Here is a 13,147-nt window from a genome sequence, read left to right on the forward strand (position 1 = left end):
TTTTATTTGTCATTTTTAATAGAATGAGAACTGTGCTACAGAAATTGCTTTTCGATCTTTCTAGCAGCCAGGCAAGATATGGGGTTCTAGCACACGTTCACACAGCCAATGGCTGCGTCACCACCACAAAATTAACTATGTACACATATGGTACTTTGAACTCTTTTCCATGCTTAATATTCAGGAGCAGCTTCCTCTAAAATTCCATCTAGGTTTCATCCACTGCTCTGGTTAAGTTTACCTTTACCCCATGGGTTGTTTTGGTTTGTCCCCCACGCAGACCAGCTATGAAAATCTGGGGCCTGGGTACCCCACTGTTGCCGTCTCTCTTGGACTGGGTGCCAACTTCTTTCAAAGGGTACACCTGTGAGGAGTTTTCTCTCCTCATATGACTAAGGTCAGTTTGGACGGAGCGAGTCATTTTCTGGCGTAAATTAGCCTATGTAGAAAGAGAAAATTGGGATTAATGAAATATTAATATTAATGTATTAATCTAAAAAATAAATAATGTAAAAAATTATCAGGCATTTGGTTAATATTTGCCTATTATTTTCCCATTCTACAAATGAACATTACATTTTCTATGGTAGTAATGATGATGATGGCGAGTATGATGAGTATGAGGATGTATATGGTATGATTGTGGACGTGTACATGCCATGGTGTGCATGTGGGAGTCAGAGGGAATCCTGGTGTTAATGCTCTCCTTCTGTGGAAGGTTCTGGGGACTGAACTTAGCAGCTTGCATGGCAACTGTCTGAATTATCTTGATGGACCAAATATCTCATTTTTTTTCCTATAAAACATTGGAATGCTAAAAAAAATCAAGAAGAGAATAATAAATTAAGAATTCTTATGAAGTAGGAAAACATGTAAAATACTGAAAATGAGCCTAAAGAAAAATGTCCAAGATTGAGTTACAATGACCTCAGTTATGACTTTAAATGACCTTATAATTGCCTTAATATTAAACTTTAAGATTCATAGAACTTTGACTTTTTTTAAAATCATACTTGTTTTGGCTTGTCAGTGAAAAATTTAAGATTTATAGTGAATTTTTAAAATGAGCTTCACCCTATGCTGTTAATATAAAAATCTGTTTTCAGGTTATACAATTTTAATTGTGTTTACTCTCTTTATGGATAACTAGTAAACATGAGTTTAAATAGGTTGCACAGGCTATTTATAAATGACCAGCGTATAGTCTACATTAATAAGACTTTATCTTTTCATTATTTCTGGTAGCATAACTTTACTATTCCAAGAGACTTGTTACATAAGCAAATATTTTTGTGCTGGGGTTAGAACTCGGGGCCTCCCACATGCTAGACAAGTGCTCTGCCACTGACTTGTACCCCTATCCCAGGTCAAACAAGTTCTTTTTCTTTTTCTTTTTCTTTTTTTTAATGTGTAGCCCAGGCTGGCCTTGAACTTGTGATCTTCCTGCCTTCATGTCCTTCAGCAAATCCTACCTGTGTGCACCACCACAACCAGCACAGGTTCTTACATTGTCCATTACAAGACATTCTGAAGGATGCATTAACTTGTCAACAGTAAGCGTCGATGCAGCCAGGCCCTAAGAGTCTTTGTATCCTTTGCATTATTGCTGTCCCTCCAAAACTGGTGCTTTCCTATCTGATCTTATTTAAATCCCCATCTTCTTTCTGTTCAACCCACCTTGGGCATTAAAAGATCTTCAAATGCTCAATATATTCTAAATGTATTATTCCCTCTCTGAGTAATAGCCAAGTGTTGGTTGATGAGAAGTTCCCCATGTGTATCTTTGCTGCTGCATCAGCCAGGTCAGTTAGCTTCTGTTAAGTTTCATGGCTCCACCTCCCATTTCAAGTAGGCACACTGGGTTGCAGCTGTTTGTGCCACCCGAGTCCAACTTTTATGTGTTTATGTAGGTTTGGGGCACCCAATCTCACATCTTCAGGCTTGTGTAACCAGAGTCTTTCCCCACTGGGCAGCCACCTCCACAGCTCCCCTTGCCTGCCTTTTAAGAGTGCCATGCAAGCTTTCTGTTCTTACTGAGTAATTGTTGTTTACTTCACACATGATTTCAGTAGAATGGTGGATAAAATACATTAAGGCTACTGGCATAAATGATTTTTTTTATCAGATATGTGCTATAAATCCTCCGTCCTTCGTTTTTGTTGGGTATTCTGTGATTGCTATGAAAAAAGTAATTAGTAAATAACTTACTTATCCCCCCTACCTTGTTATTCAGCAAAGGCCCCTGGTATAGTAGATGATACTAATACATTAAATATCTGTGTCTTAAATGATAAGAAACAGAAAGAAAAAAAAAAAGAGGCAAATGGGGAATTCTACCGAGCAGGACATGGATGAGAGCTTCAAAGACAGACTTCAAGGGTTGGCACCTGTTATGATTAAAGTCACCCAGAATCCACAGGATGGGAAAGCACAGTGTCTAACAGAACAGGGGAGGCACAGGGTACATAATTGTAATCCCAACACTCAGGAGGCTGGGGTGAGGGCAGGAGCATGTTGAATTCCAGGCTAGCCTGGGCTACCAATCCTAAAGAGGGCAGGGATGCTACAATAGCTATGATTTGACTGAAAAGGTTAAAAAAAAGTGAGAGGAATAGAGTGTGCTGTTGCTGTTGTTTTTCGTTTTCTGGTACAGTAGTTTAACTTGGGGCTGCTAGGCAAGTGCTCTACCACTAAGCTATATGTGCGGCCTTTTAATATACAACACACAACACCACACACACACACACACACACACACACACAATCTTTGGCATAGGTTCATGCTGCCCATGAACTCCCCCTTCAACCTAGGCAGGTCTCAGACTTACGAGTAGCTGGAAGAACATGCTTATACCACCAGAGCTGGAGAAAAGGTGCTCCTGTATATTTAAGATGTGTTCTGTTTTTATTTATGTGTATGCATCTGCATACATGTGGTTGAAGGCTTGCAAAGACCAGAAGAGAGTGTCAGATCCCCTGGAGCTGGCAACTTCAGCTGCCCAAGTGGGTGCCTGGAAATGAGCCTCAGTCCTCTGAAAGAATGTCAAATGCTCTTAACCACTTAGTCATGTCTCCAGCCCAGAAAATGGTTTTCAATCTACAAAGTAAATAGTAACCATCATTGTTTAGTAGCTGGCTGGTGTTACTAGAAAGTGGGTTCATGCTTCCATATTTCTGTACAGGTTTAAATTAGAAGACAACCTTACAATATATGAAGCTGGTGAGTTATTAATTATGCTAATTACTTTTATGTCAGCAGAGAACTGTGTGGAACTTATTACTTTTATATAAACAACTTACCAACTGTATGGATAACAACATCAAAATTCCCCACCTTTGAACAATTTAGAAAATACTGTTACAAACCAGTTTGATGGCTTGTCTTCTTAACTCCCATTCATTCCACTCATATGACCTCACAGTAGTTGGTGGCAATATGTGCGTATCTGTCTGTGTGCTGTTTTCACACTTTGTAATTGGTTTTATATAATGCTTGTCAACATCTCTCATCTAAAGAAATGGAAATCTGTAATTAGTACTTATAAAAAATAAACATTATATATAGATAACCGAAATTATTTAGCTAAAACTGCCAAAAGATTAGCAAAATATTTTTGGAACATGGAATATACTTGTAAATGTCAGCAAAGAAAAGCTTGTAATCAGCAAGCCAAAAGCAATTGTGTTCCTGCATGTCTGGCTTTATTCAGACTTTGTGGACTTAATGTGGGAAGATATTTTAGAAGGGAAAAGCATCGCTCATTAGCTAATATTCAAATGTCTTTTCCTACTCTTCACAACTGGTAGAGTAAGTGGAAATAGAAATTATAACTTGTAATTAAATATTAGGTATAAATCCCATCTATTTAACCCTCCTTAGGATGTGTTTTGACCTTGAACTATGCATCCGTAACAGACTGCTTTGTTTTTTTTATCTTTGTTTGAATATACTGGTTTTCTCCAAGGACACCCAGTATTAAGTATTAGCAATTACAGACTAAAGAACAATTGATTATGCTGTGTTTGGTGTTAAAGATAGTTAGAGGGGAATTCAATCATAGTAGAGAGGGGGGAAGACAGTAACTTCTCATAACTACAGTGATCAATACCACTGAGTACAGATTATAATTTCTTACAGTGTGGGGAGAGGGGTAGGGAAAAGCACAATGAAAAGATAATTCACACTACTGTACAACAGAAGTAAATGTTAACTAAATAAGACAGTAAGGAAGACAGAGGAAGAAACCCCACTTCATAAGTCACTGGAGGTCACTGAAGAATGGCGGCGGAGTAAATAAGGAAAAAGCCAAACCCAGGTGCACAGAGAAAACTATGTCTCAATAGAAAACTGTGCATTGTCACCAGAGCACACGCCTCTCGGGTGACCCGAGTCTAACCTCTACTGCCTTTGGCCATCTTACACCTCTCTGTTTACCTGAGTCTAACCTCTACTGTCTTTGGCCATCTTACACCTCTCTGGTTACCCAAGTCTAACCTCTACTGTCTTTGGCCATCTTACACCTCTCTGGCTACCGGAGTCTAACCTCGACTGCCTTTGGCCATCTTACACCTCTCTGGTTACCCAAGTCTAACCTCTACTGCCTTTGGCCATCTTACACCTCTCTGGTTACCTGAGTCTAACCTCTGCTGTCTTTGGCCATCTTACACCTCTCTGGTTACCCAAGTCTAACCTCTACTGTCTTTGGCCATCTCATGTCTCTGAGCTGCAACTAACAGAAGAAGTAAGGACAAATAGTTTTTGTCTATACACATGTAAAGTCTGTCTATCTGCTCTTTCCCTCTGTGGGAAAACAAATGCATGTATCTTTATTTGCGTATTTATTTGAATATTTCGAGTGCATAAATGTGTGTTAGGATTCTTCCTCTTTTTGGTGAGGAGGGTTTTGACCCAAGGTCACATCCTGCCACCCAGGCTGACTTCAGGCTTGCACTCCTCCAGCTTTGGCCTCCTGAGTTCCAGATCCCAGGAGTGTGCCACCACTCCTGACCTGGTGGTAAATCTACGACTCCCTCGCTGACTGATGAACTGATTATACTCTTTAACACACACTCATTTTTATGTCTTCATGAGAATCATGATTGTACCCACTTAAAAGATTATCTTTTAACAAAAGAAGATCTTGGCAGGTAGCACACATCTGGAACCAGGATATTAACGCATTGTTTTCTGGCATTGAGAAGTTATGGTTGGGAATTAGTAGTAAAAAGATAAAACAAACAAATAACAATAAAAACACCTGTGTATATCTTGAATGCCAGGCCAAGATTAAACAATAAGATCTCAAAATTCAGGGTAAATCGGTGAACGACATATTTTCTAATTTATATGAAAGTTTTTATTAAAATTTTCCTCTCACAGGTTTTTGAACAATTGGTTCCTGCCATATTTTTCTAAATTAGAATTTTGTATAATGTATCTCATTTATGTTAAACTTAAGATAACAGTCTTTGTAATAGTTACAAAAAAAGAACTGATATCCAGGGAATCTACAACTCAAAATTTTGAGATCCACTGACTTGAGAAAATTAATTTGATGATAACTTCAAAAACAAACATATCAATTTAGGGCCACAAATAGCTTTAAGGCTTTTTATGATAATTATCATAACTGCAAAATTAAATATATAAATACATTATAAATTATACATACATAAATACATATATATTTACACACTTTTTAAAAGATTTGTTTATATTTTTAGGTGTGTGTGTGTGTGTGTGTGTGTGTGTGTGTGTGTGTGTGTGTGATACATCTCATTGAGTATTGCATGAGTGCAGTACCCAAAGAGGCCAGAAGAGGATGTTGGATCTCTTGAAACTGGAGCTACATGCCATACTGAGTTGATGGATGTAGGTGCTGAGACTCAAACTCAAGCCCTCTGCAAGAGCAAGCAGTAAGTAAGTGCTCCTAACTGCTGAGCGATCTCTCCAGCTCCTTTACAGTCTTTTAAATCTGAAAGACTCATACACACGTTGTAAGGAGGAAAAGTACATTTTCAAATGTCACATGAAAGCTCAAGTGAAAGTAGACACAAATAATAAACTGGAATTAAAAATGAAAATTGTCCTACATGAGCAAGCTAACAAACAACTTTAAGCTAAATAAAGCTACTAGGGGGCATTAGAAAATACTTAGAACTGTGAGGAGCATAGCTGTGTTTAAAAGCATGTGGCCCATAACTGAATCAGTGCGGTTGATACATTCCTAAAGCACAAAAATTAATGAGTCAGGCTGTTATCAAGGAAGCCGGGAAACAAGTAGAACAAAATATAGGAAGGACCTGAGGGGAAGTGAGAGAGATTGCAGCGTGAGATGGGAAACGGAAACAATGTGGAACAGGAAATGACTGAGAAAACGGTCTAATGAAAGTAAAAATAACTAACTATAATAATACAGGACCTGGCAAGACGAATCAAAACAGACAGAGAGGCTAAAGGAAGGAATATGTGGAATTACAAAGCAGCATAATGGATGCTAGGCAAGAGGATTGTGGGTTCCGGGAAGCATGGGCTACATGAGACCCTGTCACAAAGAATACAAACTAACACAAAGGGTGACAGAAAAGGCTGGACATGGTGGCACACATCTTTAATCGCAGCATTTGGGGGAGAGAGACGGGACACATCTCTGTGAGTTCAAGGCCAGCCTGTTTTGCATAGCAATTTCCAGGACAGCCAAGGCTACCAAGTGAGACCATGGCTCAAAAACAAAACCATCCAAAATGAACCAGGGGCAATCAATCATATAGAGATTAAACAAGTTATGGAAGACCATTGTAGCAGGAATCTTAGAAAGTCTTATTAATAAAATCAAACCTGAGGCCAGTTATTGGGGTGAATGCTGGGAGATCAGAGAAGCAGAACAAGCCACAGCTAACCTCACCTCGCCAATTCCTCAGTTGATCCTGTTTCCTCAGACTGGATGCCTCTGAGTCCTCATCCAGAATGAATCTCAGCTGAACTGTGCTGCTCAAAGCCTAAAAGCTTAACCAGCCAAATGCTGGTCTTCACACCTTATATACCTTGCTGCTATCTGCCATCACTCCCTGGGATTAAAGGCTCACTTTCTGGGATTAAAGGCGTGAGTCACCTTGCCTGGCTGTTTCCAAAATGGCCTTGAACACACAGAGATCCAGAGGGATTTCTGCCTCTGGAATGCTAGGATTAAAGGCGTGTGTTACCACTGCCTATCCTTTATGTTTAATATTGTGGCTGTCCTGTTCTCTGACCCCAGATAAGTTTATTAGCATGCACAATATTTTGGGGAACACAATACCACCACAGAGGATCATGAAACCTTCATGAAAATAATTTAAATAAATACCTAGAAAATAACTCATTAAATCTGATACAAAAATAAGTAGAATACTGTACCTGAAAAAAACTTAATATTAAATTAATTATAGGAATATATATTAAATATAATAAAACTCGGCAAAGTTAGCTCAGTCTTAGGTAAAATTGTTTAATCTCAAGTAAATTAACATATAATAATTGAGATACAGGAAGATTATGGAGTAAAAGCTGAATCATCTCTTAACAGATGTAAAAACAATTTTAATCATCTAGCAAGTGATAAAACAGGGGACTTTTAACCCAACAAAATCCACAGGGAGTGGGGAGGGATATCCTGTAACAACCCACATCATGAAATGAAAAGGTTCTCCAGGAAGACAATGGCACCTGCTTTAACCATTTCTATTCAGCACTGTACTAAGGCTACTTGTCAATGTAGCAAGAAGAATAAACAATGACGTGTAAGATAAATACAGGCTCACATAACACGGCCCACACCATGACTACCACCTGCTCTATTCCCTAGCTGGGCAATGATTGAGGTGCATCATTTGCCTTTGTTTTCTTTGTTTCCAGCCCAACTTTTACCTCCACTAAAAAAGCTGGGACATTTTTATTAATTCTCAGTTTTAAAATTAAGTGAAGGAGATTTGCTGAGCTGATGTCAGGCCAGGACAAGTGAAGGAGATTTACTGAGCTGATGTCAGGCCAAGACAATGTATGTGCCAGGCTCCCTTAAAAACAAGAGGATGTTTGCAGAGTTTGGGCTGAATACTGTCTTCACATTCCAACAGGTATTTCCGTGACCACATGTCATGTTCTTCACATTTATCTTCTGGGGAAAGGTCCAGTTAGTGACATCTAAACAGCTGCTCTTTGTCCAGGAGAATAAAAGGCATTAGCAGATTGATGTCTTACGCATTACATATTTTGTAATCAAAGCTGTAACCGTATGATATGGCTAAGAATAAAGACTCTGGATCAGGACTTCCAGCAGTCTGACCGCCTCCTCATCACTTGCTCCATAGCTCCAGCTTCACCAGATCTCAGAATGGACCCCAACTGCTCCTGCTCCACCCTCCTGAAACTGCCTCCCCATTGGAACATGAAATTTGGGGTAGCCTAAATCTGTATCCCTAGACCACGGTCATTCATAGTTAGCTTCAAGATAAACTATCTCATATTCCCTTTGAGGTAAGAGTTCTCGTTTGTGTCAACATCTATGATGCCAGAATTTAGTAGCCCACTAAATTTAGTAGAACAGTCCACTTTTCACTGAAGGGGTCACTTAGGTGGTTGTCAGGCACTGGCAATATGGACCTCTGTGTCCAACCCCTCTTGCATTATGTCCTCGGGTGGATTTCGGGGAGTTCTTTCTCGGTCCTCTCACATCTTTCTTGTTTTTTTTTTTTTTTTGAGGGCTCCTTGGTTTATTCTAAACTGGATGCTTAAGGATCCTGTTTGGTAGATAAATACTGCTTCTTTTCTAATTTTCTTTCAAAGTGTTTGGTTTCAGGCATCTATTTTGTTTGTCTGACATGATTTTTGTTGTTGTTGATTTGCTTTTAGACTTCTAAAGGTATTTTGGTTTGTTAAGCTTGCTAGCAGTTGCCCCCTTTCATATCTAATCTAAGGGAAGAAAGTTTGGGGGAGGAACCCCAAATAGATATTTGGTATTCCATTGGTTTTATGTTTGATCAGTATATAACTCAACTTTCAAGTGTAAAAAAAAATGAGAAAATTTAACTATAGATAAGTTGACTTTATGTTTCCCTTTATGGGGAATATTTATTATCTTTAAATTAGTTTGTTTTGTTCACTTAACTAAAAGTTAAAGGCAGTAAAAAAATTTTAGAAAATCACAAATAGGCAACCTGCTTGAATTATAATTAGTAATAAATTATGAGTCTTAATTTACAAAAATTAATAAGAGCTTCAGAAAACTATGTGTTAAGAAGAGGTATTAATTTTTTAATTTACAAGTTTGAGATTAAATCTGAACTAGAGACAAATTCTGAGAACAACCCCCTTTCTCTGATCTTGTCTATTCCTCCTTTATCTCCTAACAGAGCAAATCTATGTCAACGGAAAAAAATTGTCATGGCCTATTTTAAGATAACAAGCAGAGAGAAAAGGTATTCCCTGCTACATTAAAAATTCTCTTTTGTAAAGGGTGCTTTCCCTTGGGAAGTCTATATTCACACTTTGATACTTATTTTCCTCCTTAACTAGCACTCCTTAAAGCCCGACGCTTAAGCCTGTATTACAGTGTCTTTAGTATACCAATTAGTCCAAAATTTCTTTTTAGCATCTGTACTGGCTTTTGTCAACTTGACAAAAGCTAGAGCCATCTAGGAAGAGGGAACCTCAATGGAACAAATGCCACCATCAGATTGGCCTGTAGGAAAGTCAATGGGACATTTTCTTGTAATGACTGGTGTGGGTGGTGCCACCCCCGGGCAGATAATCATAAGTTGTATACGAAAGCAAGCTAAGCAAGTCCCGGGTAACAAGTCAGTAAGCAGCATTCCTCCATGGACTCCAGGTTCCTGCCCCAGCTTTTCTGATGATGGGAGTGAGCCAAAGAAACACTTTCCTCCTCAAAATGTTCTTGGTCAGTGTTTTGTCACAACAGAAGAAAGTAAATTAAAATTGTGTCAAAGCCACGAATCCTAATTTGTCCTGAGTTGAGGAACTCCACAGGTGAGATGACTATGTGGAGCTGGTCTCCGCTCCCTCACCCCTTACAGTTCTGGAGGATCATGCTGAGGCCCATCATGAAACACTGTTAACCAGTTCCCCCATCTGTCACTTGGCTTGTGTACAATGCTAAGCACAGCTTGCATGTTACCTTGGGTTCTTTTGTTTCTGTTTTTATGGCCAGAGACTTAAGTGTTTGATCATTCTAGACTCATCTATACCCCAGTCCTGGGTGAGATCAAACAGGACACAGCTTTTCTTGAAGGAGACATTATTATAAAGGGGCTGATACCCCAGACATTCTAAGCCATTCTCTTGGTTCTAAGAGACTACCCCCAGAACACAATGATGAAACTACTTATCCAAAGCAGGACATTCTGGATCCAAGGTAGCACATGAAGAATAATTTCCTCTATACTCTCTTTTAACCTGAAGTCTTAAACATGCTCTGTGCTTCTCTGTTTTCTTTCCGTAAAGCTAATAGCTTAGTCACAGGAGCTCGGCCAGCTTCCACCCTGTGGTATTCTGAGGAAGGGGCTGACTTACATAAATGATCATAATAGATAATTTTAAACTCTATATGTCCTCACTTTATAAGAGGTTAAAAAAACAGCTGTTGTGTATCGCTGTCTTTAAACTTTACACTAGACAGAAGCATTTCCAATCCATGGGCCTCTAGGGATACCTAGAGGGAAAAACAGCCACCTGAGTATACATAATGACAGAATCCTGGGTAAAGGGCTGTACAGGACAGGCATGTGTTCCTAATCCAAGGTAAGAGAGAGACCAGCGCTGCCAGATCTAGGAAGGGAACTAAATTCTAGACTGATGCTGGGCAGTAGGATGATGCCTGACCCAAGGAACTATAATTCTTCCCTTTTTCTTTTAGGACATAAGCAAGCATTAGAAATATAATTTAGTCTCGCTATAAATTAAAAGAGTAAAAGCTTTGACCTAAAATAACATTGAAAAAGACTTTTCTTCAGCTGGACATGGTAGTGCATACCGTTAATCCCAGCATTCAGTAGGCAGAGACTTTGAATTTGAGGCCATCCTGGTTTACATAATGAGACCCTGTCTCAAAAAGAAGGAGGAGGAGGAAGAGGAGGAGGAAGAGGAAGAGATATTGTCTTTCTTTATTTATTGTTGTTTGTTTGTGATAAAGTCTTGCTTTGTAGACCAGGCTGGCATCAGAATTGTAGAGATCCACCTGCTTCTGCCTCCTAAGTGCTGGAATTTGTTCCTAGCAAAAAAGGCTTTTTCGCCGGGCGGTGGTGGCGCACGCCTTTAATCCCAGCACTCGGGAGGCAGAGGCAGGCGGATCTCCGTGAGTTCGAGGCCAGCCTGGTCTCCAAAGTGAGTTCCAGGAAAGGCGCAAAGCTACACAGAGAAACCCTGTCTCGAAAAACCAAAAAAAAAAAAAAAAAAAAAAGGCTTTTTCATCAGCAAAGACATACTCACTATGCTATTTAAGCTTTAACAGGAACCACTTCACCTTTGGATCATCAATGCCACTACAGTTTCTTACAACTTAAAAGGCATATAAACTTTCTACCTTTTAATTAGGTACACCTAGAGTTCATGTATTATGTCACATGAGTCACTAATAATGTGTTCATGCATTGTGCTCCAAAAGATATGTACTATGGTCACTTCAGTTATTTTATTTTTTCATTCACTTTTATTATGTGCTAAAACTATTTTTATTACTGGCATGCTCTATTAAAATGCACATTTTATAAGAATATTTGGGTGATATATTAACAGCCTGACAAATACATAATGCCTTATCAACTGAGAAATGTCCCCCAAGGCTCCCACTGGTGCGCTGTTTGGGGACGTAGGTTGGAACCTTTATGAGGTGCAGCCTCGCTGGAAGAAGCACACCATTAGGACAGGCTGTGGGAGTTTATAGCCCCACCACAGGTCCAGCGCATGCTCTCTCCTTCCTGTATGTCAACAAAATGCCAGAGTCTTGCTCCTCCTCTTGCCACCATGCTCTCCTGACTCCTGCTTCAACTGGAAGCCGAAGCCTAATCAGCTTTCTTTCTAAGTTGCTTTTGGTTATGGATTTTTTTTTTAATCACAGTAACAGAAAAGTAAAAGTTCACGTGGGCACACTGAACACCAAAAAAACAAATTAAAGCTGTGTCGTGGGGTCTGTTTCTTCTATAAAACCTTAAAATATTATTTGTTTATATAGCTGCATTCATTGGATAAGATAAAGGTTTCATTAAGCTATAAAATATAGCATCATACATATTCTTGATATTTTGATTAGGATTTCCTTCCAAAACAGGTTCTAAATAAAATACATATTATTTAAATTTTTATTTCATTTTTGTAATAGTCACGGTGACATAAAAAATCATTATTTCATTTTCAGAAATATTGTTTTTGTCTGTCTGTGTCAGTGGATGTCACATGTGAATGTGCCTATGGAGGCAGGGGAGGGCATCTGGTCCCCTGGAGCTGGAGCGGCAGACTCTTGGGAGCCCCCATGACGGTTCTGGGAGTCCAACCAGGGCCCGCTAGCAGGGCCTCCTGCGCTCCTAACCGCTGAGCACAGTCTCTGGTCCCCTTCACCGTGTTTTGTCATGACTGCTTCCTCGAAATCCTACCTTACTTAAATCTAGCTTTCACGTTTAAAGGATTCAAATGTTTTCAGTTCTTGTAAAAACATTTCTTATTACTCAGTATAATTGGATAAAAGAAATCTAGTTTTTAAATTGATAAAAATTTATTTTAAATCTTTCAAAACATCCCCACCATTTGGGGGACACCTATATTTTTAGTTCAAGTGCTTTAGGCAAGATGCTATAAACCTCTTCTTACCAAGGAAAAGAATAATTTGTTAATGGGGTCCAACCAATTTGATTGCAAAGTTTACACTGATGTTATAAATGTTAAGATACAACAGATTAAACACTGTAAAAGGCCCCATAGTGTGCCCAGGTGTTTAACAAACACAGTAGCTTTAACTGCATTTACTCCGCTAAAATGTCCAAAGATTCGGATTAATTCTTCTTATTCAAAACTATATAAAAAAATCAATCTCTAGTGACAACATTAATGAAGTTTTATACCTTACATGCTGATGTTTCTTGATTAAATGAGTATCTAAGGTATC

At 38.9% G+C, this 13,147-nt stretch overlaps 1 protein-coding gene across 6 annotated transcripts in view; it reads right to left on the minus strand.

The window, feature by feature from the left end:
* The window catches only part of Cfap206 (cilia and flagella associated protein 206), a 42,032-nt gene continuing 28,885 nt past the window's right edge, over nt 1–13,147 (minus strand). For 4 of the 6 annotated variants that reach the window (XM_076564037.1, XM_006975311.4, XM_006975312.4 and 1 more), the window contains 2 exons: nt 3,366–3,509; nt 1–439 (listed from right to left, as the gene is read on the minus strand). In XM_076564037.1, coding sequence (XP_076420152.1) covers nt 209–439; nt 3,366–3,509 — 375 coding nt within the window. In that variant the 3' untranslated portion in view covers nt 1–208. The remainder of the gene's footprint in view (nt 440–3,365; nt 3,510–13,147) is intronic. The other 2 variants (XM_076564035.1, XM_076564036.1) reach the window with 1 other exon arrangement.

Source organism: Peromyscus maniculatus, chromosome 2, assembly GCF_049852395.1.
Source record: "Peromyscus maniculatus bairdii isolate BWxNUB_F1_BW_parent chromosome 2, HU_Pman_BW_mat_3.1, whole genome shotgun sequence".
In the NCBI taxonomy this organism is placed as follows: domain Eukaryota; kingdom Metazoa; phylum Chordata; class Mammalia; order Rodentia; family Cricetidae; genus Peromyscus; species Peromyscus maniculatus.